The sequence below is a fragment of the Aotus nancymaae genome, unplaced genomic scaffold, assembly GCF_030222135.1.
Source record: "Aotus nancymaae isolate 86718 unplaced genomic scaffold, 86718_ANA_hifiasm-v0.15.2.pri h1tg000004l, whole genome shotgun sequence".
In the NCBI taxonomy this organism is placed as follows: Eukaryota; Metazoa; Chordata; class Mammalia; order Primates; family Aotidae; genus Aotus; species Aotus nancymaae.
Window position 1 is genome coordinate 15355353 of NW_026988415.1, and position 25682 is coordinate 15381034.

Here is a 25682-nt window from a genome sequence, read left to right on the forward strand (position 1 = left end):
AACTGGATTTCTGATAGTGAAATCTAAGCAGGAGAGGTGAGATTTGGGTGTAGGAGACCTTTCAAATAGCCTTCTACTCCATCTATGAAATAGGCTAGCTTTGGCTCAATAAATTTGCTGTGTTATACATTACCATTACATCATTACGATTTTCTAATGAGTGAGGCTGGCTTTAAGCCCCTGGTTATTGAGTTGTCACCAGTTATGCTTTGCTTCATGAAGGGCCACCTGGGACTATCATGCAGTAGATTCTTTTAACACCCCAGGATCAGGTGCTTTCTCTGACTTTGTACGGCTTTATAGAATCAAATCTAGCAAGCCACAGGGTTGTCATACTTCTTAGACACAGTATTCAAAGGTGAGGCAGGCTGTGAAAAGCCCAGTGGTACCTGGCTACTCCTGAACGTGACTATTTGCGGGTTGGCTTTGAGAACCCGGTCAGGGCTGCGTTAGGAAAACGGTTCGCGGGAAGCTCTTCAGAGAGCAGAATGAGGAGGTGGATTTTGTGTGGAGAAGGAAGACCTTGTGTGGCTCTGGTGGCCAGGAAAGAGCTGGAACAGGCTGAAAGAAGGCCTGTGGCGAAGCGGAGCGGCACCTAAGCCAGGGACCCCCATCTGCCCCTAGGAAGGATGAAAAGGTTGTAAAAATCCTAAAGGGAAAAGCCCTCCAGGTTGTAGACCAATGAGCGGCGTGAAGGAGGAGTGAGGCTGGGGAACTTCTCCCAGAGCCAGTCAGAGGACGGCTGCTGGGAAGCCAATCAGCGCGCTCGAGCCTGCAGCCGCTCTGCAGTAGTTATGCCAAAGCGCCCTGTGTGGAGCGGCGGCGAGCGGACAGCTGGGCTCCGCTGCCGGGAGCCATCGCGCGCGCTCCGCAACCTCCTCCAGCACTGCCCCGGCCCGGTCCCCGCGCTGCGGTGCCCCAGTGGCCCCTGCCGCGCTGCACGCCGCGCCCTCCGCCGCGTCCCCCGCACTCCGCAGGCTATCAGCAGCAGGACCGCCACCGCCCCCTGGCAGCGCGGCTCGCCTCGCCCCGCCCCGTTCTTCCTCGCCCCGCCCCACCCCAGTCAGCCCCGCCCTGCCCCGCGCCGCCAAGCGGTTCCCGCCCTCGCCCAGCGCCCAGGTAGCTGCGAGGAAACTTTTGCAGCGGCTGGGTAGCGGCACGTCTCTTGCTCCTCAGGGCCACTGCCAGGCTTGCCGAGTCCTGGGACTGCTCTCGCTCCGGTTGCCACTCTCCCGAGCTCTCCTAGCTCCCTGCGAAGCAGGATGGCGGGGACCGTGCGCACCGCGTGCTTGGTGGTGGCGATGCTGCTCAGCTTAGACTGCCCGGGACAGGCGCAGCCCCCGCCGCCGCCGCCGGACGCCACCTGTCACCAAGTCCGCTCGTTCTTCCAGAGACTGCAGCCCGGACTCAAGTGGGTGCCCGAAACTCCCGTGCCAGGTGAGGAAGGGTCCCGTGAGCGTTCCCTGCGCCCAGCGGGGAGCAAGGGGCGTGTGTGGTGGCTGTACTGCGAGCGCGCTAGCCCCGCCGGGCTGCAGTCGTGCGCCCTGAAGCTGGACAATTGGGAGTGGTCGGGTGCCTGGGGCCTGGCTGGATCTACTGAGGGAGGGAGAGAGGGTGTGTGCGGACAGAGCCCATATCCCCCAGTCTCACGCTGCTGTCAGAGAAGGTGCGAGCGGGAGGAACCGTGGGGATTGCCTTCTCGTGAGCGCCCATTTTATGGAAGGGCAAGAAGGTGGGAGCTATTTTGCTGGGTCTCGGCGAACTGGCGCCCCACAGCCGAGCTAGTGCCTCGGGAATTTGCCATCCTTGCTCACACATACATGTCAGAATTTCAGCTTTAGCTGGGCCACAGTCCAGCTGTCTTTTCCCCAACGTGCCCCCCATGCTCTCTTTTACCCAGCCTGGGTTTCCTAAGCTCACGGGCCCAAGTGCAAGCAAAGTTGAGGACAGATTTCTGAATCTGCAGCGGTGGGTGAAGACACACTGAGGCAAACTTTTGAGTAAGAGGGTCACCAAAATGAGGAGGACTGATCCTTTTCCTTCAGAACAGCGTCCCTTAAATAGGTTAGCGAAATCGCTTTAAAAACGGTGCTGCTGGCCCCGAGAGCAGGAGTCCAAAGATGATTTAACTCCTCCCCCTCCCAAATTCATCTGCCTTCTTGACAGGCTGGACCCTAAAGGGAAGATGATTTTAGGTGGAGGAAAGTTTCTGAACGCCTGCCTTTTGTTCTCACAATCAGATCGTGCCGTAAGGACGTATTTTAACATTAGCCGAGGGCTGCCGCTGTCAACAGATGAATATTAATGGCTCTGTACTAATGACTGTCCAGCCGTTGGGCTCCTAACACCCGCCTTAGAATCCAATTAGAACAAGTTGCTACACTGACAATACGGACAAGAATAGTCAATTTCAAGCAGGTTAATTTGTCAGGGGTGCACTGAGAAGAAACGGCCAGTCGTATTCGCTAACCGTGAGACGTTGGTGGCCTCCAGGGTCTCTTCTCAACTCAGGCATCCAGTGAGGCGCGCGTCCCGCGCTTCTGAAGGATCAGGGAGCAGCCCTAACTAAAACTTGGCTGGTGGCTCTCAGCAAGTCATGGAGGCGGGCTTGATGGTTGGACCAAGTTGTGAATGAGGATGCGCGCCCAGTGGGCGCTGCCAGCCAGCGTTCACTGGTAGGAGGTTACCTAGGTAGCCAGCGCGCCCTCAGCCTTTTCTTTAGGTTGATGAAAAGAGCCGAGTGAGCCTGCTGTTTAGTTGCAAAGGTAATTGGTCACCCTTTTTGGTAACTGAAATGCATTTGCGCATATGTTAAATATTGCTTTGCAGGATTTCACTCTAAGGGAGGGTCGAACTACCTCATCCGCTGTTAAGAGTTAATAATGTACCACGTGGGCGTGTGCAGGAGCTGTAAGGGGCAACCTATGAATCAGTTCCATAGAACTGAAACAACCAGTGACTCTCTCTCCCCTGGAAGTGCCATGGTAATTAGATTGTTAAGGCTAGAGAACATGCTTTTGTTGGTAATGTAAAAATTGATCCTCACAGGCTGAGCCCCCACAAGATGAATGTGTCCAGGGTTGGGATTTGGGGCCACGTTTGGCTAATTTGAAGCCGGGAGGTAAAGGTGCTGCCTAGAAGAAAAAGGCCAGAGGACAGCACAGATAGTCATTTAGCAACCCCCCTCTACATACACACACTTATGCAGGCATTCACCCTCTCTCAATCTCCCCCAGCTCTCTGGCTGCCTGCCTCTTTGCAGCAGTATTGGGAGGGCCCACACACTGTGTGTATGAGATTTGGCCTGGGCTCCTTCCCTCCCTTTAGGCCTAGGGATGGCCATACTCTTAGAGAGAAGAGGGACTTGTAATAAAGATTTTTTATTTTCCTCTACTATTTCACAAACTGTATAGGAGAAATTGCTTTTCAAGGGTTTCATCATATAAACGCAACATTCCCTGCTTCAGTTCTATTTAACAAGCACAAACACTGTTGAGCACCTTCTACATGGGAGACACTGTCCTGACTCACACTGGAGCCAAGCCAAATTTCAAATATGGTGATTCCCATACAGCTACCATTATATATCCTCGCTTTTCTGGGGCACTGCAGGTTTCTAATACTGTGTACTGGCATGAAACTATGTGTCCTGAATTTTGGTGGGACAAATATGGTCACTGTAGATATGGAAAACGTGGAAATCCTAATGTTCGTGTGTAGAAAGAGCTCATCAATATTTTAGGGAAGAGACAGTAATGGCAGAGTAAATACAATGGCAAATGCGTAATTTCAAAGTGAATAAATGTGTAATTTGCTGCTGTCGTTCAGTGGTTGGACATTGAAAGAGAGCTGAAAATTATTTGATAGTTATGAACCATCATGATGACCGCTTGACTTTCCCCCCTCCGCATTCATATTTTAAGCCATGTTCAGTTTGCCTGCTGCACTATATTAACTGCATTAAAGCTTTCTTTGTCCCAGATCAAATGAGATTCAGTCACAGTAAGGAGAAATCCTCAAGAATGTCCTGTTTCACTTAGGGGGAGCATTTGGGATTGACTGCTAACTTCGGCTATTAGCAGAATTGGGTTAGCCTGAATAAGGTACATTTCTTATGCTAATATGGATGAGACTAAATGGCATTTGAGATCAGCCAGGCTAAAAAATAAATCACTGGTGCTGAAGGACTACACTAGACTTCCACAAAGCTGATCTAAAGCCTTACAATCTCATGTTCCCATTTCTTTTGGAGTGTTCAGGTCACAGGATAGCAAATCTAAATAGCATGTCCCCAAAATCCATAGATCTCTTCATACCCCACTTATTTTTTTTTTAAGGATTTGTAACTTGGAAAGCACCACAGATGGAAACCAGGCGCACAGAGTTAGCATTTGGCAGAAAAATCCATATAACTGACTTTCAGTTCAGCTCTTTTGCCCTTATTTAATTTAGAAAAATTCAGAATAGAGCCAATGAGCTCATAAGTCTAGATGTTTATTTTGTTTTGCTTAACCTACCCACAGGCGCAATCAAGAATGGATACAATTTTAGGCAAGGAAAGTGAGCTAGTAATCAGACAATGATGTTTCCAATTGTCTCAAGGGAATGTTACAGAAGTCTGGAAAAAAATTCCTCTAAACAAAAATCAAGTGTAATTCACTTTATGAATGCCATACACCACTTTTGTCGGGGGAGGGGGTAGAGTAAGGAATGGATGGAAATGAGAAAATCAAACAAATCGTGGTGGTGTTGCAACTCCCAAAAGATTGAGGGCTCTTGCCTTGGAGGGTCTTGGAAAGTGTGAGAACCGATCCAGAAGGCCAAATGCCTGTATGGGTAAAAGGCAGCCTTGAACAGCCAAAATTGACTTGGAGTTTCTTGAAATAGATGAAACAACATAAAAATAAAAAGCAACGTGCTTGAAACAAAGAGATAGTTTGGTATTTTTTGTTGTTTAAGTGTGAGAACTAGCCTCCGTATCTGGGTTGCCAGCTGCAGTTCCCCAATTAGTTTGAAGCAGTTAGCGGTCCTAATGTCGAGAGAGAGAAGTGAGGTGTGGAAGGGTTTTCTCTCCTTTGAGATTGCACTAGACATTTGGGTGACCAGGTGATTTGTTAAAACTTTGAAACTTTGAACAATGCAAAAACCTCTGTATTGTGTACTAACTTGCAACAGTTAGAGAATTCTTTCAAATGTGGTCTGAATAGTACACGAATCCTGATACTGATACCAAGCTGTGCTTAGAGGGAGCCATCAATCTGATGGAGGACATGGCTGATGATTTGTGGGGCACCTTGGGCTGAAAGGAGTCTAACACTGCCAACTCCTTGGCAGCCTCTGTAATAGGTGCTGGGGGTGCAGAGAGGAGTGAGATGCAATCTCTTTTGTCAAGGAGCTCACAGTCTAGTGGGGGAGCATACAAGTAAACAGGCTTCCCAGGAAACTTGTAGGATTAAAAGGGTGAAAAGGGCTAGAAAATACCTCCAGGAAATTGGCTGAAATGGTCACAATAGCCAGCCTGGGTAAGGGAAAAGAACTGAAGAGATGAAGTGGGAGATAGGGAGAAGTCTCTTAATAGGGCTGCCATCTTAAAAAGAGTTTCTTAATTCTTGGAGCAAATTCCATTTTGAAAGCATTAGGAAATACAGACATAAGAATAATTTTGATGGATGCTAAATGACGCAGATGGTGTCAGTTTTGCAATATGTTTTTTTCTTAAGGGCTGGTAGGTTGTATCCAATATTTTGATGCAATATTTTTGAGCATTCTGCTACTTCCATCTTTAGAGTTGCAATGTTTGCTGTTCACTGTAGCCTAGAAAAAGGCAGCTTATTACCGATCTGGGAGAAGAGTCCTGGATTTGTCTGGTATGAGACAAGACAGCAAATATGTTTTCTTTTTAAATGACAGCTATCAATGACCACGCCAACTTCAGTATTTGATGCATATACAAAAGCATGGGTCTTAAGAGGTATCTTATTACTCATTTCTAAGAAAATTGAAGATAATCACTTATAACTTGTGCACACGATACATCATTTGGAAAGAATTTCACTGGGGATCATGTTGCTCAACTGAAAAGTTCTGGCATGCTGAATTTGTACATTTTTTGTGAATGCTTCCTTTTACTCTGATCTCTAGCTTTTTTCTGCATATGGTTATTTGTATGTTTTAGATTATAAGCCTCTTAAAGGGAAAGCACTGCTTTTGAGCAGTGTTGAGCACAAGGCCATACAGCATTAGTAAATAATTGAAAAAAATAGGATTTCTAGATCATTATGTATTCCCTATGAACTCTTATATACCTTCTTAAGCCATATGTCATCTTACATATTTTAAAAACCTAAGTCTAAATTGTTACAATACATGTGGACAAACTTTTCAGCCTACATATATTTTGGCTGGAGACCGATGCAGGCTTACCTCAGTTAGCTGGCAACTCTCACCATCAGCAGGGCTTATTAAATTGTTGAGTACCCAAATAACAAATTGAAATTAGCAGCATTGTTATGACTGGCTTAGTATCATTAACGATCAACAATTATTACAGCACATAAATTGTAGGACATCTATTAAATCAAGCCCCCTTTGATTTAATGTCAGCTAGACCTTTCTTGCTAAGATTGATTTTACCGTATTTGGGGGTTGAGCTATAACACATGCATGGACCTGTTGAAGCACCTCACAGGTTTTTGTAACCTGGGATCAGAATTCACGTACGGGCTCAATTCAAGAGCCTATTCCAGGAGCCAATATCTATTCAGTCCTAGCCAATCTTGTAAATGGGTTTGATGTTTTTGGTAATCTAGGATCTAATGGAAAGTGTGGGCAGAAAAATCTCACACTCATCTACCCATATTTAGCAAATTGTCTGGTGAAACAGGATCCCTGGCACTCCATTAAGAAATGAGCATCAGAAAATAGAATCCAAGTTACAGGCCCCAGACTGGCTTTAGAGACAGCATAAAATAATGGGAATTTACCTTCTGAGACATAATGACAGGGAGGATGCTGTTCACAAACCAAGGTGAAGGTGGGTATATTAGCAGAGAAAATGTGTGTTTTGAAATGCTACATGTATGGGGTGGGGGTGAGACTGTTCACTGGAACATTGTAGTCTTACTTGAATATCTTGTTGAATATACAAAGTAAAGAAGATTTAGTTCTATAGTTCCAATTAGGGCAATTAAAGTTCAATTAGCCAAGTGTTAATTATCAGAAATACTTGTTTGCAATTTTTTAAACAAAAATGAATCCAAATTGATTACTAAGAGAGGCATTTTCACTTTTCCCTCTTTTTGTGTGTAGCTGGACAAAGCCTAATTTGAGAGTTTGTATTTTTCCTCATGAATAAAAGGGAGTCAGTGTTACGACCAAAACGCATTGCTAGTGTTCCGAACAGTTAATTACTTCTAGTAGCTGAAATCGTATTTATATGCTAGATTACTAAATCTACTAAGCTCTTTGAAGCATACTTAATAGGCTTATATTGATAAATAATTGATAGGAAGGGAGATAAAATGCAAGTGGAAGTGGCAATAAGAAGGGGATTGGGAAGTCAAAGCTATTATAAAAGAAACTTCCACCGTCCAGCCTCCTGAAAGCTGGAAGATGTACATGTCTCAGTTGAAGTGATGATTTTGAAAATATTCTGTATTTTTCAAAATTTTCATTCCTTATAAATCCAGAAGAAGGTACAACTTTAGAGTAAAATTTTAAATGGCCTTTTGAAACTAAGTCTATTACTGGAAAATTAGAAATCCCCGATTATGGCAACTTTGAAGTTCATGTTGCTAATGGTATCTTCCCTACTAGACTGTGATCATCTTGAAGTTAGGGGCTATATCTTATTCATCTTTGTATCCCAGTATCTGGCACAGTACAGGGTACAAATAATAGGTACTCAATATATATTTATAGACTTAATGAATGAATGAATGGAGTTAGAAATGTATTACAAGCATAACATTTCCATAAAACCAATATTTAAGTAGTTGATTTATTTTTACCAATATACTAAGGTTCCTAAAAAACTAACCAGTTTTTTTAGGTCAAAAATCCATTTGTTGTCTATAAGAAGGTGAAAAAGGATATTAGATTAATTCATTTGGCTGTACTATAACTGTCTAGAAGAAGAAGACTAGTTAAATCTTATAAGAGGTAAGTATTTTGTGCTTGTCTATAAAGCTATTATAAGTAATTTCAAGATAAAATTGAAGATACAGTATACATATATATATATATATATATAAATGCATGTGTTTATCTTCACCTTATAGATCTGTGGTATTTAGGTTTGTGGAAATAATGCAACTTGGTGCCAGTTATGGAAACATAAACCGAATGTATGTAAGTTTTTCCCCAGTGTTTGGCATTTCTTACCTAAGACATCAAGCTTCATACATGTACATTAAAAAGGACATAATCCAGGCTGGGCATGGTGGCTCACACCTGTAATCCCAACACTTTGGCAGGCCAAGGTGGATGAATTGCTTGGGGCCAGGAGTTCGAGATCAGCCTGGCCAACATTGCAAAACCCCATCTCTACTAAAAATAAAAAAAAATAACTGGACGTGGTGGTGCATGCCTCTAATCCCAGCTACTCAGGAGGCTGAGGCAGGAGAATCACTTGAACTTGGAGGCAGAGGCTGCAGTGAGTGGAGCTCACACCACTGCACTCCATCCTGGGTGACAGAAGAAGTCTCTGTCTCAAAAAAAAAAAAATAGGACATAATCCAAAGTGGATTTTCAGCCATGGAAATTTCATTTGGGTAGGATAAAGGGCTTCATGAGAGTTCTCTTGATTTCTGTCTGCATTAGGCCAAACTTTCAATTGATTGCCTAGGTCAACTAATTGAAAGTTGATGGGAAGTTCTTTCAAATAGAGGTCCAAGTAGGAAAAAGAATAAGAAAGAAAGGGATGATGTCCGTTTGAAAACAAAAATCAGAATTCTATTTGCATACCCCTCTCATTCATGATGGCTCTTGCTCCCTCTCTCCCAAACCCTGCGTATCAGTACTTACAGTGTGTTTCATGTCACCCTGGGATTCTTCATTGCTCTTTGTCAAATTTTGGTTTGAATGATTGAAGCTGACGGAAACATGGTGAAGAGAGGACGAGTTAGAGTGACAGATATAGGGAGGAGATTAAAAGCCTTCACTTGGTATATATTAGAAAGTTAACTGGCACACGACAGACGGAAAGGATTGGAAAACATTCGAATATGGAAATTTGCATGTGTGCAGAGATAATACAGAAGGGTGTCCCAGTTGCATTTGGTTCAGAGAAATACTTCATCTGTACTTTTCACTTAGTATCCATGTTTTTTGACATACATAGCTTATTCATGGCCTCTTCCAGACCCTATGGTCGTTGAATGCACGAGCCATGTTTGATTCATCGTGATATCCCCTAGAGTGGTGAGTAGAGTGCCTTGTACAGAGTTTTTAATGTAATTAATTAATTAGTTTGAATGAATGTAAGAATAAAACTTAAAGACATAGTCTAGAAAACTTGACCACTGTCCAGTGAGATCCTGGGGTGGCATATAAGTATAGAATATTGATTCTCTGAGTGTTTCATTGTCTAAACTGATTTGCAGCAGAGACCGAAGAAGGGATGGTGAATTTGAAACATATTTATCTATTCTCTGTGGCCCTGGGAGCCTTGTTGCACCTCTTTTATTCTATTTTATTATTATTTTTTGAGACAGAGTCTCGCTCTGTTGCCCAGGCTGGAGTGTGGCACAATCTTGGCTCACTGCAACCTCCGCCTCCCGAGTTGAAGAGATTCTCTTGCCTCAGCCTCCTGAGTAGCTGGGATTACAGGCATCCACCACCACACCCGGCTAATTTTTGTATTTTTAGTAGAGATGGGGTTTCACCACGTTGGCCAGGCCGGTCTCGAACTCCTAACCTCGGGTGATCCTCCTACCTCGGCCTCCCAAAGTGCTGGGATTACAGGCGTGAGCCACTTTTGCACTCGGCGAGTTGCCCTTCTTTTAAAACTGAAAATTGCAGAGGAAGTGACAAGTAAAAGAATATTTTTTAACTATAGCTTTACCTAAGTGTCATGTTTGGATATGTTTTATATATTTATATTCATGGATTTTATGTATTTATAGAAATATTTCTATTATTTAGACAGCAATAATTGATAAATAGTTATGTTATTTAAACCGTTTGAAAGTTAATTGTTACTCTAAGCAGTAGGTGGTCTTTCACAATCATACCTTACATTTGTCTCATGAAAGCCTTGCTTTCATATATCTCATGTACACACAAGGCAACCACACTCATAAAGTGTCTGTCACTTCTGACTTCCAGCAACCTGCCTGGTTCCAGCACGCATACACACACGTATTTGTGCACTCATACATACACACATATAATATCCTTACATGTGTTTGCCTTTAATAATCTAGAAACTAATCCTAATTTATGCTGGGGAGAGCTAGTAGGTACAGCTTTCAGAGATTGAGTAAGCCATTTTCAGTTGGATTAGTCTGAAATGGTTTCAGAGCTAATTGTCACTGTTATCATAGAGCTACTACTCTTAAAATCAAGTTCCATCATTTCCCCATGTACACAGATGTTATCCTTGTTAAGTAGTGACAGTCACCAATAATGTGAATTTGGCCCACTTTGGACAACTACTTCTAGCACTGGCACCTTTCCATGTTGAGCGCCGTAGAAATGAGAATGTGACCCAAGAGGCAGTTTCCAGTTTAAGTTTCATGGAGTGATTGCACTGAGGACCACAGTTATCTGTTTTGGAAAACAGATGGAAATTTGCAGAAAAGGAACTCACTAATAATGAACTTTATATGCCATTTCTGCATAAATATTTAAAAGTTTTAAAAATTTATTCTTTACTTCAACCGGCATTTATTGAGCACTATGCCAGGTACTGAGCTAGGAGCTGATGAACAAGATAAAAATCACTGCCAGCAAGGAGCTCCCTGCCTAGCGAGGGATCCAGACAAAGAAAAACATAGATGTCAAGGCAGCACAACTGTGGCCTGCCATGGAGCTGGGCACCATGTGGAGGCCTGAAGGCTCTTGAGCTAAGGAGAAAGTGTGCCTAGTTATCTTAAGAGGGCTACGTTCAAGGCTACAGTGAGCTACCGTCATACCACTGCACTCCAGCCTGTGTGGCAGAGCGAGACCCTGTCTCAGAAAATGGGGGGGGGGGCGGCGCACTATCATGTAAGGCATGTACAAAGGTACAGAGTTAAGAGACAAAATGGCAAATTTGTTGCACTGGAATAGTTGAGATTGCTCAGAGCACAGATGTGGAAGTGGAGGGAAGATGAACTAGAAAAATAGATGGGAAATGCTGAGGAGTGTGAGTTGTATCCAAGGATGATGAGGAGCCTTGAAAACATTTTAAGAAGGGAAACATTCAGTTGGAGGATGACTGGAGAGTGAGTGGTGGCAGGGAGTTTTAGTAACACAGGTGATAGGGCAGGGGAACATAAATAGGAGAATAAAAGCTCAACTTGAGAGAATAGAGGGAGTAGAATAGACATGACTTAGTGACTGGATATGAGGACAGAAGGAGAATCTAGAAATTTTGTTTTTTCTGGGCGGTGGTGCTGTGGCACATAATAGGTACTTGGTAAATTTTTTTTTTTTTTTTGAGATGGAGTTTCACTCTTGTCACCCAGGCTGGAGTGCAATGGTGCGATCTTGGCTCACTGCAACCTCCGCCTCCCAGGCTCAAGTGATTCTCCTGCCTCAGCCTCCTGAGTAGCTGGGATTACAGGTGCCCACCACCATGTCTGACTAATTTTTTGTATTTTTAGTAGAGATGGGGTTTCACCGTGTTGACTGTGGCTGGTCTCAAATTCCTGATCTCAGGTGATCCACCTGCCTCAGCCTCCCAAAATGCAAGGATTACAGGCGTGAGCTACCGCGCTCAGCTGGTAAATATTTGTTGAACGAATGAGTGTGCTTGAAATATAGGAGGAACATGTTTTTAAGGGCTGAAATAGTCAGTTTGGTTTCAAACAAGTTGAGTTTGAAAGGTCCTTTGATGATGGAGGTAGAAAATGTCTGCTAGGTAGTTCAAGTAACATTTTGGATTACAAAAGAAGGAGAAATTAGCAATGGAGATATATACTTGGAAATTATCAGCATATAGATGGTAACTGAAGCCCTGGGAACAGATGAGATCACTGGGAAAGAGTGTATATATTCTTTTGGAGTTAAGGAGAAGCGCATAGTTGGGACTCATCAGCATATAGGCTTAAGTTGGAAGTCATAAGTGTGGATGATATTTTCCAGGCTTTTGCATGTGACATGTATTAAAATGTATTTTGCCAACATCTGGTGATTTTTGCAAAAAAACTGCCAAATATTTCAATAACCCTCTTGATTAAGAGAAAGTATATGTTGTCATGATCCAAGACTCTGCAAATAAGATAATGTACTACCAAACACACACATGTGCATGTGCACACATGCATATACACACACATCTCTATGTAGAGGAATATATTAGAATCAAAGCATCAGACTTCTATTATTCTTGATAGTAATAATTAATTATGCATGTTATTTAAACTGAAAGTCTGGTCATGGTAGCTCATACCTGTAATCCAAGCACTTTTGAAGGCCAAGGTGGGAAGACTGCTTGAGCCCACGAGTTCAAGACCAGCCTGGGCAACAAAGTGAAACTCTGCCTCTATAAAAAGTACAGAAATTAGCTGGGCATGGTGGCATGTAACTGTAGTCTCCAGTACTCGGGAGGCTGAGGTTGGAGGATTGCCTCGGCCCAGGAGGAGGAGGTTGCAGTGAGCTGAGATCACGCCACTGACTCCAGCTTGGGTGACAGAACAAGACTGTCTCAAACAAAAAACAAAAAACCTGAAAGTTGTTAGCTGTTACTCTTAGCAGTAGGTGGTCTTTCACAATCATACATTACATTTGTCTCGTGAAAGCCTTGCCCTCATATATCTCATGTACATACAATGCAACCACTCATAAAGTGTCTGCAGCTTCTGAGTTCCAGCAACTTTAGTGGTTCCAACATGGTGGCCCCCCTGTCCCTCACCCAGGGGAGTACTCTCCCAATGTAAAGAATGAAAACTGTAACAATGTGTAGCTTTTTGGAGCTCTGGTCTGTATTCTACTTCAGACTTGGCCCTGCTGGCTGGTCTCTGAAACATGTGGTTCCAAGTAAACGCTAGGAATACTTGTGTAATTGGGCTGATCTTTCATAAGTGTCTATGGAGATGTATTATTTTTTGGTTTGGGGGTTGGGGAGGGTTTTATAATTTTTTGTTTCTCTGGCAAAAATGATTAATTTCTCTGTTGTTTAAGAGATTGTTGTCATCAGTGTTTCATTCGACAAAAGCTTGAAACTCCTTGTATTCCAGTCGATTTTTTGACACCATTTTCAGGTTGATGTAATAGTTCAGAAGGACCACCAGGGAAGATTATGGAAAATAACCTTTACTGAGTGCCTACTATATGCCATTTGCTTTATATTTAATCTCTCATTTAATCAACACAGGAAAACTGAAAGGTAGGTGGTGTTATCTCCATTTTACAGACGAAGAAACTGAGGCTCAGAAAGGTTTACTTTCCCAAAGATTGTATAAGTGGCGGAGCTGGAATTTTCACCCAGGTTTGTCTCACTCCATAGCTCATGCTGTTTCCAGAATACCTGCTAGAGTATGAGGCGAAGGAATATAGTCTGAATATAAAGTATTTGACTTAAATTACCGTACTCTGTCAACTTCTGTGACATTATGTACTCTGGGTTCCCTTCCTACTTGCTTCAGTCTTTGCTTATTTGCCCTCTTCCTCCTACACTTTAGATGTAAGTGTCCTAGTATTGGTTTGTCTTTTGCCCTTTCCGTTCTCTCTTTGCTTATTCCCACATCCATTCCCATGACTTCATTATCTTTGCTCTTTGAATGATTCCCATATCTCTTTTCAACCTGACCTTTTCCTTGCTCTTCAGTTCAGTATTTCCCAATTGCCTGCTGGACATGTCCATCTGGAAGTCCTGCCAATGTTTCATTTTCAACAGAGTCAAAAATTAGTCCATTATTTTCTTTTTCCATCCACACAAACCTGCCTCTCTTTAATGTTCTATATTTCTGGTGATGGTATCTCTGTCTGGCACCAACTCAAAACCTTGAAATCATCTTTGATTTCTTCTTTTACACATCCCACACCCAAATTAAGTGACTAAGTCTTCCAAGTCTACCTCTATCTATTATATCTCTCACTCTTATGGCCTTGGCATACATGCCCTCTATTTAAGTATAACAGACTGAGCCAATGAATGAGAATGTGATAATGAATGGGCTAGGGAGAGTCAGTAGGATCTCTGCTTAGTGACTAATAACTTTGTAACTAGTTGGAAAGTACTGCCTTTGCTGCCTTAGATGGGTAGAACCTCTAGTCTTGCCCTTGGCTTAATTTAATGTGGCCGGAGGCAGCTATGTCCTGAGATCATTTGGCTCTTCCCCTAGGGAACAAATGGTTTCCTACTTTTTCTTTTTCTGGCATTCTGGGGTATATCTTACTTGGCCATCTCCAGAAATTAGAGTGGAACTATTGAAGAGTTTCAAAGAGTTGTATAAGAACTGTGCTCAGTGTTTCAAATAGTCCTTTCTGTTTTCAGAAACAGGTTTTCTGCTTTGTTTTCAAACTTCAAAGATTATTTCTGAATAAAGTTTTATTTTTCCCCATGGTATTCTGAAGGTTTTATACAAGTGTTAATTTCTAAAACCTAAGTCATTTCTTGGCTTTAAAACTTCAGTGCTGTGGGTCAATTTAATAACATTGCCCGAAGTTTTTTTTGGCCTTCAAAAGCTGTTAGTTTGCTTTTTCTTTGTTCTTTGAGAGTGTAAGGTTGCCTCAGTTACGAAGCTTGAAGGAGATGTTGGAACCAGCATTTATTCAATCATTCAGAGTCTTTTCCTGATAATATCCAGTTTTATCTTCAAATTAGATCCTAGTGGCAATGAAACTTACTACCAACTAATAATTCTGGGTAAAATGGGTAAAATTCTTGAGAAGCTACTCAACATTTCATAGCGTAGTGATAAGAAGTAGCCTAGGTTACTCTAACCCCCATAGTTAAGGGGAACTACGGATGTTCTGTGTGCTCTTATCACAGCCCTCCTGGGGCTCGGTATACCTCAGAAGCTACTGAGGACCCTCCTTCATCTGTCTGTTGGACTGTTCTCTAAGTCTTTGCTGTTCCCCCTCCTCCTACCCTCACACCCTCTCTCGACTGGTTATAATTTAGAACAGAAGGTGCTTTATGGTTTGTTATATTTATTAAATGGTTTTGTGTTTCTTGTTCTCGCTTTAAAAAAAAAAGATGAGTGGAATGTTTTATATTTTCCTCTGCATTTTAGTTTTAAGCTGTGTTTTCTTTCCCTGTAGGTTCTGATTTCCATCTCTTCTCTCTCTTCCTCCATTTTCCTCTGCCTCCTATACTTCTGTCTATCCTCAATGGAGAGAAAACAGGCTATTTCTGCCCACATATTTTGTTTGGGTACCTGGTTTCCTTCTCTTGGGATATTGTAAAATTGGTTTCTTTAGTTTGAAAATGAAGAGCTCTAAAATATACACCAATGAATTTACAGTCCATTTTCTAAGAACTGAGTATTTAAAAAGCTTTCTGTACAGATAGGACAAGGCTAGATAAACCTGATTTGAGTGCCTCAGATCATTGCTATGTAGCTTACATTCTCTCTCACCTTGTCATAACTCTCAGTAAATGAAAATTGCATCTTTGTTCTTAGCAATCTCTTTTCTTACATTGAATGCTTTCCCTTTTTCTAAAGATAAGGGAGCCCCTTTGAAACAGCCGCTAGTGTGGGTTAGAACTGACACCTACCTTGTAAGCTAACCAAATTATAGCCTGCTTTTCCCTGATGAAGTTATCACACTTCAGGGACATTGTTTTGCTTGTGGGGTTTTATTGTCCCAGTTTCAATTTTGACTGCAGGTTAGAGATTGTATTCCAATCGGACTATTCCTTGGTATTTTTCTCTTTGTCTTTATACTTATGGGGCTCTTTTGTTTGTCCTGTATCTATTATCTCTTCCAAGCTTGGCCAAGGTTGTTAGGTTATGCACTTATGTATAAATATTTAACAAGATAAGTTAGACAAAATGTGCTTGAAGACATTTCAGCCCTGCCCCCACCTTCCCACCCCTGCCCCCCAACTCCAGCTCATTTTTTGTGTAGAGTCGCAGATGGTTGCTTTATCTCAGATGTTTAGATTTGGAGGACATTCCTTTGCACTCTGCTTGATGAACACAATTAAACGAAAGCTTTTGAGTCAATCTTGACTACCAAAATATTAGCACCAACTAACAGATAACATTAGGTTCTTCTTCCTATTTTTTTTTTCCTAACTGGTTATCCAAACTCCTCTAAACCAGAGAGTTTTAGGTATGAGATTGTGTGTTTTTTAAGAAAATATTATGGATAAAGACTAATGTTCTTGAGTCAGGAATAACAATTAGTACCATTCATTAATCAGGGGGCATGTTTTGACTTTGGGTCCTGGCTAGGAAATATAAACTGTGAAAGTCACACATATATATGAACCTCAAGCAAATTTATGACTTGTCAGCCTTTTAAGGTTAAATTCTTAACCCCAAATCGGAGCTGGCTTTATATGTGGAGTCCGGCACATTCCTCTGGGCCACTGAGCATGCCCCTCCCCAGCCCTTTGCTTAACGGCCGCTAGTGGCCTAATGAGCAAGAAGGATTTCTGCCTCTTATCAGCTGCCTAAACAGCAACAGGAAGGCTGATATACGGAGTACAGGTCAAAACCTGAGTTCTTGAACCAAAAAGCTACAAGGTCGGTTTAAAACTCTAGATATGTGGTATCTCTATACTCATCAATACCTGCCAGTAAAGGAGTTAGACACTTGAGTTCAAACAAATAGTAATAGTTGTCAAAAGTATGAATCGTCTAATTAATTTTGCTGATAGTTATTTCCTTCTTTGTTTGGTTCTTCTATAAATAGCCTTCATATACCCTTTAATGAGCTTTTAGTTTGTGCCTGGAGGTTGTTATGGTCATGTAGGAGTGTTTGATTGTCATCTAGTGATGATGATGGAGGTGAGGATATTTATATTTTGGCCCAGATTTTGGAAGGGGCTGCCAAATAAAGGTAAATAGATATCTACTACTATTTTTATTTCTTTGTAAACTGAGGGGTTTTTTTGCACATGCTTTCAACTTGCCATGGCGTCAGATAAACCTCTGTGCCTCCTCATATCGCACTCAGACTTTTTTTTAAAGGAGAAATCCTCATTGCGTGTTTCTTAGATCCACTTGGATTCCAGGCTCAGATTCACGTAGAATAAATATTTTAGTGTATTCAGTGCCCATCACAGTGAAAGCCCCTTGACTTTCATCTTCTGCATTTGCATGTTTTCAGAGACAATAATGAAAACATTTTTTTCAGATTCCGTTGTGTTATTGAAAATCCTATTTACATAAACAGGCATTGTTGTGGCTTAGGGAAGAATGTGGGGTCTCATTCTTTAGCTCCTTGTATATCTTTGCTAAGGCTCCTCTAAATAGAAGTAATGACGCTCTAGTCTAAGCAGCTTTTCCCATTTAGGTAAGCAGGGTAGTTTGAAATTTCAGTTTACTAGATAATTGAGTCTCTTCTTAATTATTTCAGGCATGCAGGTTGCTCTCTTTATAGTAAAGACCCTAAAATCTAGTAATCTCCTCAGGCATCCATTTGGTAATAAAATCCTGTGCATTTTCAGGGGTTAATTTTCATGACAATTGTGTGTTGCCTCTCCACCCCCACCCCTGAAAAAAATTCTGCTATGTTTTAGAGACTTGGTCTCCTCACAGTTGCAAAAACGCACTTAAAAATATATTAGGATGTTGCTGGAATTACTGGATCTAGAGGAAATTTAAATGTATTCAGATTCATGCTCATTATACAACTTTAATTTAGGGTTTTTAATAGCCTTGTCATATTTCTTGGAAAATCATGTGCCTGACTTTGCCAGACTTGGTTTTCTGCCCTGAATGAAAAACGGATATCAGTGCAAAAGTGCAGCCTAAGTATCCCCTAATCTATCATTTTTTTTCTTAAAAAAAAAAAATTCACAGAGGTCATCTGGTGCCGTGAGGTGGGAAAAACTAAAACTAAAAAAAAGACAGCCCAGGTCGCCTTCACATCTGCTAGTCATTCCCACTAGTGTGACTTCAATTCAGCAAGTTTTTATTGAGCACCTGTGGTGAGGGCGGTGCTAATAATCGTTAACATTTATTGAGCCAGGCGCTGTGCTAAGCCCTTTATGGGCAACATCCCACTTAATCCTCACAACAGCACTACCAGGTGGGTAGCATTATTCCTCCATTTTACAGATGAGGAAACTGAGGCTTAGAGAGTTTTAATGACTTGTTCAAGGTCAAATAGTTATGAAATTAATCAAACCCAGTTAGTCTGGTTCCAGAGCCAGGTTCCTAACAATTACCCTTGTGATGGGTTCAGCATTTGTAGGAATTACTCCTCAAATAAATCAGTTTTGAGAACCCAGTATGTGTGAGATGCTAGGGATTCAAATTCAAATACTCCCCTCTCCCTGCTCTTGGTGAGAGAAGCAGACATGTAGACAGATGATGGCCATGTATGGCGTGGTCCCCACATTGGTTGAGGGGAAAGAGGAAGGAATGGGAAGACCAGTGGCTTGAACCTGTGGGAATGCTACATCATGAAGGCAGCCCAGCAGCCTGGGATTACAAGCATTTCTTTTCCTGTTTGGTGAAGGTCATCCTTTGAGTTAAACTGCCTCAATGCTTGTATCAACCTGTTTCCATCATTGCCTCAGTGCAGTGTAGCATCAACTACCTTGAACCCAGCACTCCTAAGACATGCATAGTTTGGGACAATTGGCTTCATAGTGTCACCATTTCCCTTAATTTCAGTTTTCCCTTAAAAAAGAAAAACAGTAAAAAGCAGGCTGGGCATGGTGGCTCACACCATCCAGCATTTTGGGAGGCTGAGGTGGGTAGATCACTTGAGCTCAGAAGATCAGTCCGGGCAACATGGCAAAACCCCCTGTCACTATAAAAACAATTAGCTGGACAGGGTGCTGTGCACCTGTAATCTCAGCTACTTGGGAGGCTGAGGGGGGAGGATCGTTTGAGCCTGAGAGGTGGAGGTTGCAGTGAGCCGAGATTGCACCATTGCACTCCAGCCTGGGCAATGGAGGAGTCAAACCCTACCTCAAAAAAAAAAAAAAAAAAAGGAAAAAATAAATGAGGCAGATATTCCTGAACCAAACTGCTGTCCTGTCAAGAGCTGGTGATTTTCTGAAGACAAGTTATGTAAGACTGGCAAGCCACAGGGAGACCCTGGATCCAGGTTTGGTTCATTCAGCTTAGTCTAGAGCCCTCCTGGTGTTACCTCTTGGATCCCACACTGGGCTCTGGAGACCTCTGTATCTGAATCAGCCACGATTTGATGGGAGAATGAAGATACTCTTACCAGTTTTTTGGTTTTTCGGTAAAATTATGGGAATGGAAGGGAAATCTCCAAATCACCTGTTTGGAAAGTTTGTGTTTTTCATAGTTCCTAAAGAAAGCAAGGAGTAAAAGTTATTACTGAGCATCATTGAAGTCTTTTATGTGTTGCATTCATAACCTAAGATTTCCCTCAATTTTAGGAAACATTTGGTTCAGAGAAAAGTGAATTCATTAATGTACGTGTGGGTGTTTTTGAAACACTATCCTCTAGCTTCCAACCTCAGCTTACCAAGAACTCTTGTCTCCAAGTTTCTTATAGTTGCTCTGAAGTGGTTTGCTTGCCAACTCCCCTCCTGTGTACTTTCTCCCCCATTAAATCTCTTCCACAGAAAAGGGTTGCCACCAAGTCTAGACTTCAGTAACATGCAGGAGGAGGGCCAATTAGTGAAGAGTCTGATGCACATTACGTAAGGGTAGGAGGAGGAAGAAAATCTGTCCTTCCCAGTCCTTCAGATACTCAAGTTCTAACATAACAGTATGTTGAAGATGTATAAAATTACTGGAGCATTTACACAGCTATTCCCCAAGATGGCATAAATGCCACAGCACTAGAGCACGTCAGTGTAGACACGCGGATAAGCTGAAGAATGGGAAAAAGGAAAAGATCAATAACAGCGCTTCTCTCTCAGGGATCAAGAGTGAGTGATTTTCTTTTGGTTGCATTTTGCTCAGGTGCAGTGTGTATGTTGTACTAACAAGGCAACTGACTCCTTTTTCCACAGGTTCCTATCATAGGGAAAGGGGAAAGATATAATAGAGGGCACGGATTATTTACAGTGGCTGAGAATGTAATTACAAGGTGCAATGGCTTGAAACTGAAATTTAAGTTAGCCATTAGAGCTGGGAGAAGCATCTTAACAGTAAGGGCAATTGGGCATTGGAAAGATTTGCCTGGGAGCTTGTTAAACAGCATCTCCAGGAATGCTGAAGACCAGGGCAGGGGGAATGTGAAGAAAAGCTCATACCAAAATCAGAGTTGTGCTGGAGGCCCGCATTGATCCACTGATCAGCATCTTTCATTATCGCCTAGCTCCCTTTGCGATTATTCAATTGCTAATAGCTTGCAACATTTTTTTTAACATATTCAAAATATGCCTAATTTGCTAAGCATAAGAAAAGAGATGGCTTTGAGCAGTGAGAATGGGGCGTTTAGATTGGCCTCAGCATTCTTCTAACAGACTTTCTGGAATATAGGCTAACAACGGAGACAATATTATTAGTATTTTTTGCTTCTGCAAGACTTTTTCCTTCTTATTATATGGGACTGTTGCTGTTAAAGTAATATTCGGCCTCTGTCAATATTACTTCCTCAGAGCTGACCCAACAGAAAATTTGGTTTTGGTCCATGTTTCTCTTTTTCTTGATCTTTCCTTCCTTTTTGACACCTTTCCAGTCCTATCCAGGTGTTCTGGGTTGCCTCCCTCCCCCCTACTCCCTCCTGTGCTAAAAGAAGATTCCTAGTAAAGTCTTTAGCCCTGAGATATGCGGGCATTACTCATGGAGTGCTGTACTTGAAGACAACACCTGATGAAATGGCTTAAACAAAGTAGTAACTCACCAATGATGAAACATTGACATTATTAGGCAGAAACACTTAGGTTGGGTAGAGGGGAAAGAGAGTGTATTAGTTTCCTAGGGCTGCCATATCAAATTACCTCAAATTGGGTGGCTTGAAACAACTGAAATGTATTCTCACAACCCTGGTGGCCAGAAGTCCAAAATCAAGGGGGACTATGCTCTCTCCAAAGATTCTCAGAGAGAATCATTCCTCACCTCTTCCAGCTTCTGGTGGCTACAGGAATTTTGTGGTTTGTGGTTGTATCTTTACAGTCTCTGCCCCCATCTTCACATGACCTTTTACTCTTGCTGTGTCTTTCCTCTCTATGCCTCTTATAAGGGCACTTGTCTTTGGATTTAGGGTCCACTTAGATAACCCAGGAGGATTGGCACCTCTCCAGTCCAGTCCTATCCAGGTGTTCCGGGTTGTACCCCTTCCTCCTACTCCTTCTGTCCTGTGCTGGAGGAAGATCGCTAGCCTGATCCTTAATTACATCTGCAGAGACCCCTTTTTCCAAATAAGGTCACATTTACAGGTTCCAGGGATTAGGACAGGGACATATGTTGGTGGGGGGAGGGTGACACCATTCAACCCACCACACAGAGGAGAGCTTTCCAGGGGCTTCTGAATCATAGCAGTTTACCAGAACTCTCTAAGGGGGACCTTGTTTGAAGAGATCTTCAAGTTAAAGTGTTAAAAATGTCAGCGTGCTTCCTGAGAGGGATGTGGGCGGCAACTACTGTTAACTCATTTTTTTAAATGGTTAAATTGAGGACCTGGGAAATAAAATGACTTACCCTAGTCGCTGGATGGGAAGAAGAGTTCTGAGATGAGGCAGCTATACTTCTGGCCACCAGAGCTGTGAGACAATAAGTTTCAGTTGTTTTGAGTCACCCAGTTTGAGGTAATTCAATATGGCAGCCCTAGGAAACTAATGGACTCTCTCTCCCCCTCTACCCGACCTAAATGTTTCCGCCCAACGTCTAAATGTTTTACCATTGGCGAGTCACTACTTTGGTTAAGCCATTTCACCATGGGCTTTAGGTCTTACCTCATCATTCTTGTTGGACTTTTCTTCTGAAAAAATACAATATTTTTTTCTAAGCAATTTTTACATGGGAAGGCAATTGTTGCTTATTATGCACCTGAAAAACCTTTTTGCAGGATCTGTAGGATCAAGGCAGTGGTGTACTTTCAGTCTACTGCAGCTTTCTACCTGGTCTTTGTGGTTTGTTGAAATATCAGCTACAGGGAGTTTTAGAAGGCAGAAACATCTGTGAAGCAAAAGACTTCCTTTTTAGGTTCAGGTATGCTGAGTTTTAGGTACAACTTGCATGTAAAGTGGTAAATATATAGTTTTCGTAGATGAGATATTCGCTGAAGAAATGCTTTCAGACTTGCTTATGACAAAAAGATCAGTTCTAACATTTATGGCTGTGGGGCATCTCTCTTGTGATGCATTATCAGAGCGTACCAGTGACATCTGTGGTGTATCAAGAGATTAGAGAGTTAGAGTGTGGCCTTCATGGAAACAGAGAGAAAGGAACCTGGAGGTCATCAGATTCAGCCTCCTACCTAGTGTAGGAGTCCATTCTGTGGTATATGATATTGCTACCCAAGTTATGCTTGAGTGCCTCAACAGACAGGGAGATTATGTATAGGAAGTAGGCTGTCATTGTTGACTTAATATTTGTTCATTAATTCAGCCATTTATTAAGTGTGTACTATGTACTGGACATTATGCCATGTCAGGGAGTATAGAGATGGCCAAAATATAGCTCTTGCCCACAGAAATCTACTACTTAATAGTATGGATAAGAAAGGTATACCAATGACTACAAAACCTAGATTGCAAAACACATTGTTAGAGAAGTACAAAGTGTTCAGAAAATTCTGAGAGATAACAGCTCAAAGAGTTCTTTTGGAGGAGAGGGGAGGGGAGAAAAAAACGTGAAAGACACTTGAGAGAGACCTTAAGGATGAGAGGATTTTAGTAGCTGAAGCTAGGGAAAGAGCACTCCAGGGACCGGAAAAGCATAAGCAAAACAGGGAAGCAGGAAATGGAGGCATGTGTTTGGGAAACATTAAATAAGAGTTTAATTTAAACCCCACAACCACCTTGACAGTAGGCGTTATTGTCTCCATTTTATAGGTAAGGAAGCTGAGGCTCAGAGATTAAGTAAGTTGATTAAGATCACACAGCTAAGTGGGTGGCCAAGTTGGGGTTCACACTCTGCTCTGTCTGATTTCAGACTTTTCCCCTTTGCCATTGCATGCCATCCATCAGGAGGATATCTGCCATTACTTGGCCTCTGGGGATACAGGGGCATATATATATATATATATATATATATATATATATATATATTTATATATATGGACATGTGGTTATTACTCGGGATACAGTGCTATAAAGGCCAACTTTTTGGTCTTTGCCTTAGCCCCATATCCATGTTCATGTATATTCAAGTGATATTGACAAAGCCTTCCTAAAAGGGCAAAAGCAAGTCCTTTGCTTCTTTTGTGTCCTCCCAATGCCTGGTCAAGAATGGGCTCAGTGAACATCGATTACCCTACAGTTGGGGAACTTAGACTTGCTAGTCCAATCCCTTTGAGGAAAGCAAGCCCAGATTTGGGAACACACTTGATTAAGTCACACAGCTGATTTGGTAGCAGAGCAGATAATAATATTTTAGCTCTGATAGGGAAGAGCTCTTTTCCCTCTGATGTGATTTCATACATGGAGGGGAGGAACCTAGCACTTAGATTGGGTCTAGGGTGTTGAAATTCTCAGCTATGCCTCAGGTCTGCATATTTAAAGATTGTATCTGAAAAATAAAAATTACACATCTCCTGAAAGGCAGGATCTCAGCTACTTATCTGAGAAGAATAACAATTAGTGAAGAAGTGACTAGGGGAGGCAGGAAAATTACCTTAGCTTAGTCCCTCTGGCAGAATTCTAAACTAAAAGGATTCTGCATCCCAACTCCAGCATAGCTGGCATTGTTCCCCAATCCAATTTTCTTTTTATTAGGGTGTTTCCCCTCATCTAATCAATGATGTGTATGTGTGAATACTTTTGCTTTTCTAAAAGTTGCTTTAGTAGCATCAATTAATCTGACCCAGTTCCTTTAAAACTGAACTCTCTTGAAGTTCTGGCGTTAACTCCCAAGTCAAAGGGGAGAACATCAAGCCCAAACTACAATGGGCCCCTTGAGATACAAAGATGAATCAGTCAAGGGTCCTTCCCTCAAGGAACTTAAATCTAGTGGAAATGAGGCATGCATATAACAACTTGGTTGTAAGTTAGAGAGTGTGAGAAGTGCCTTTATAAAGACTGGAGAGTTCCATGGGAATTCAATGGAGAGAAAGCTTTTGGAGTTCATTTCCTTCTGCTCCCAGAAACATTCTTTCCCGTGGGAATCCAATCCCAAGATAACGAGTAGTCATCTTGTAGCAGGGCTCACATAGCTCCTTGTCATCTGGCTTCTGCCACTCTCCACCACTTCACTTTTCCCTCTAGCCTTGCCAGGTTCCTTGTCAGTGCCTGAAGATGTCACCCATTTTCACACCCCTGTGCCCTTACTCCATTTTCTTGGAGGTTTTTAAAGAAGTAGAATGATGTAGTCAGATATGTAGTTTAGAAATATCTCTCTGGGACTTGGGTGGAGGAGGATGTAGAGGCAGGAAGGCCAATTTAGAGGCTGTTGTTAGTTGTCCATGTGAAAGAAGGTGAGGTGATGAGGCAGCATTGGAAAGGAGGGGAATGATGACATTTAGAAAGCACAATCAATAGCATTTGGTGACATTTGGCTATAGCAGATGAGGGTGTGAATGAGGTATCCAGAATGAATTAAAGGTTTCTAGTTAATTTGAGAGTCCATTTTCTACACCAATTCATGAACTCCAGGGCATGGACCATGTTCTGTTCATTATTCCTTGGGCTGGGCATAGTCCTTGGCACAAAGTAGGCATCAGTAATGTTGGATGAATAAATTGTTCACTACTTTGGCAAGCTGGATATAATCAGTGAATTTGTATTCTCAGAGCACATGGTGACCTCTGGTTGGGAATGTGGTCCAGAAAGAACCTCTTTGTGGGAGAGTGTAGTGATCTGGGGATTCAAACTTTACCAGGCATGAAATGATAGGCAGTTAATTGACAGTTGGCAGTAGAGATAAAGATAATTCATTCTTTAATTCTCAGGCTTAGAGAATGGCTTATCTCCAGGGTTGCTTTAAACTCCCGGTATTCCAGTGTGGTAGTGACATTTTGGCCTGCCTTTTACAGAGGCAGAGTCCGTGGTGGTTCCAGGTACGGTCTTTTATTTAAAGTCTGGGCTCCTGCTACCCAGGTGCACCCTCTGCAAGGTCATGTTCTTTCAGGCTAAATAACAGCAGGGTAACCTTCAGCTAGGTTCCCTAAAGTGATTTCTTTCACCAGCAATCATCACTTTCCCCACCGGTTTTTAATGCCGCCATTTCTTTCATCTGTATTCCTGTCTTGATTAGTGAGAAATTAAATGAGCGTGTAAGATTTGATTTAGATAATGATTAATTAGGGGAAAAGGCGTCATTCTA

The 25682-nt window shown here is 42.2% G+C and overlaps 1 protein-coding gene across 1 annotated transcript in view; it reads left to right on the plus strand.

Moving 5' to 3' along the window:
• The first annotated feature begins 1117 nt into the window (after positions 1-1117).
• The window catches only part of GPC3 (glypican 3), a 456271-nt gene continuing 431706 nt past the window's right edge, over positions 1118-25682 (plus strand). Inside the window, exon 1 of the mRNA XM_012474320.2 lies at positions 1118-1437. Within this exon, the coding sequence (XP_012329743.1) occupies positions 1263-1437 (175 nt within the window). The 5' untranslated portion in view covers positions 1118-1262. The remainder of the gene's footprint in view (positions 1438-25682) is intronic.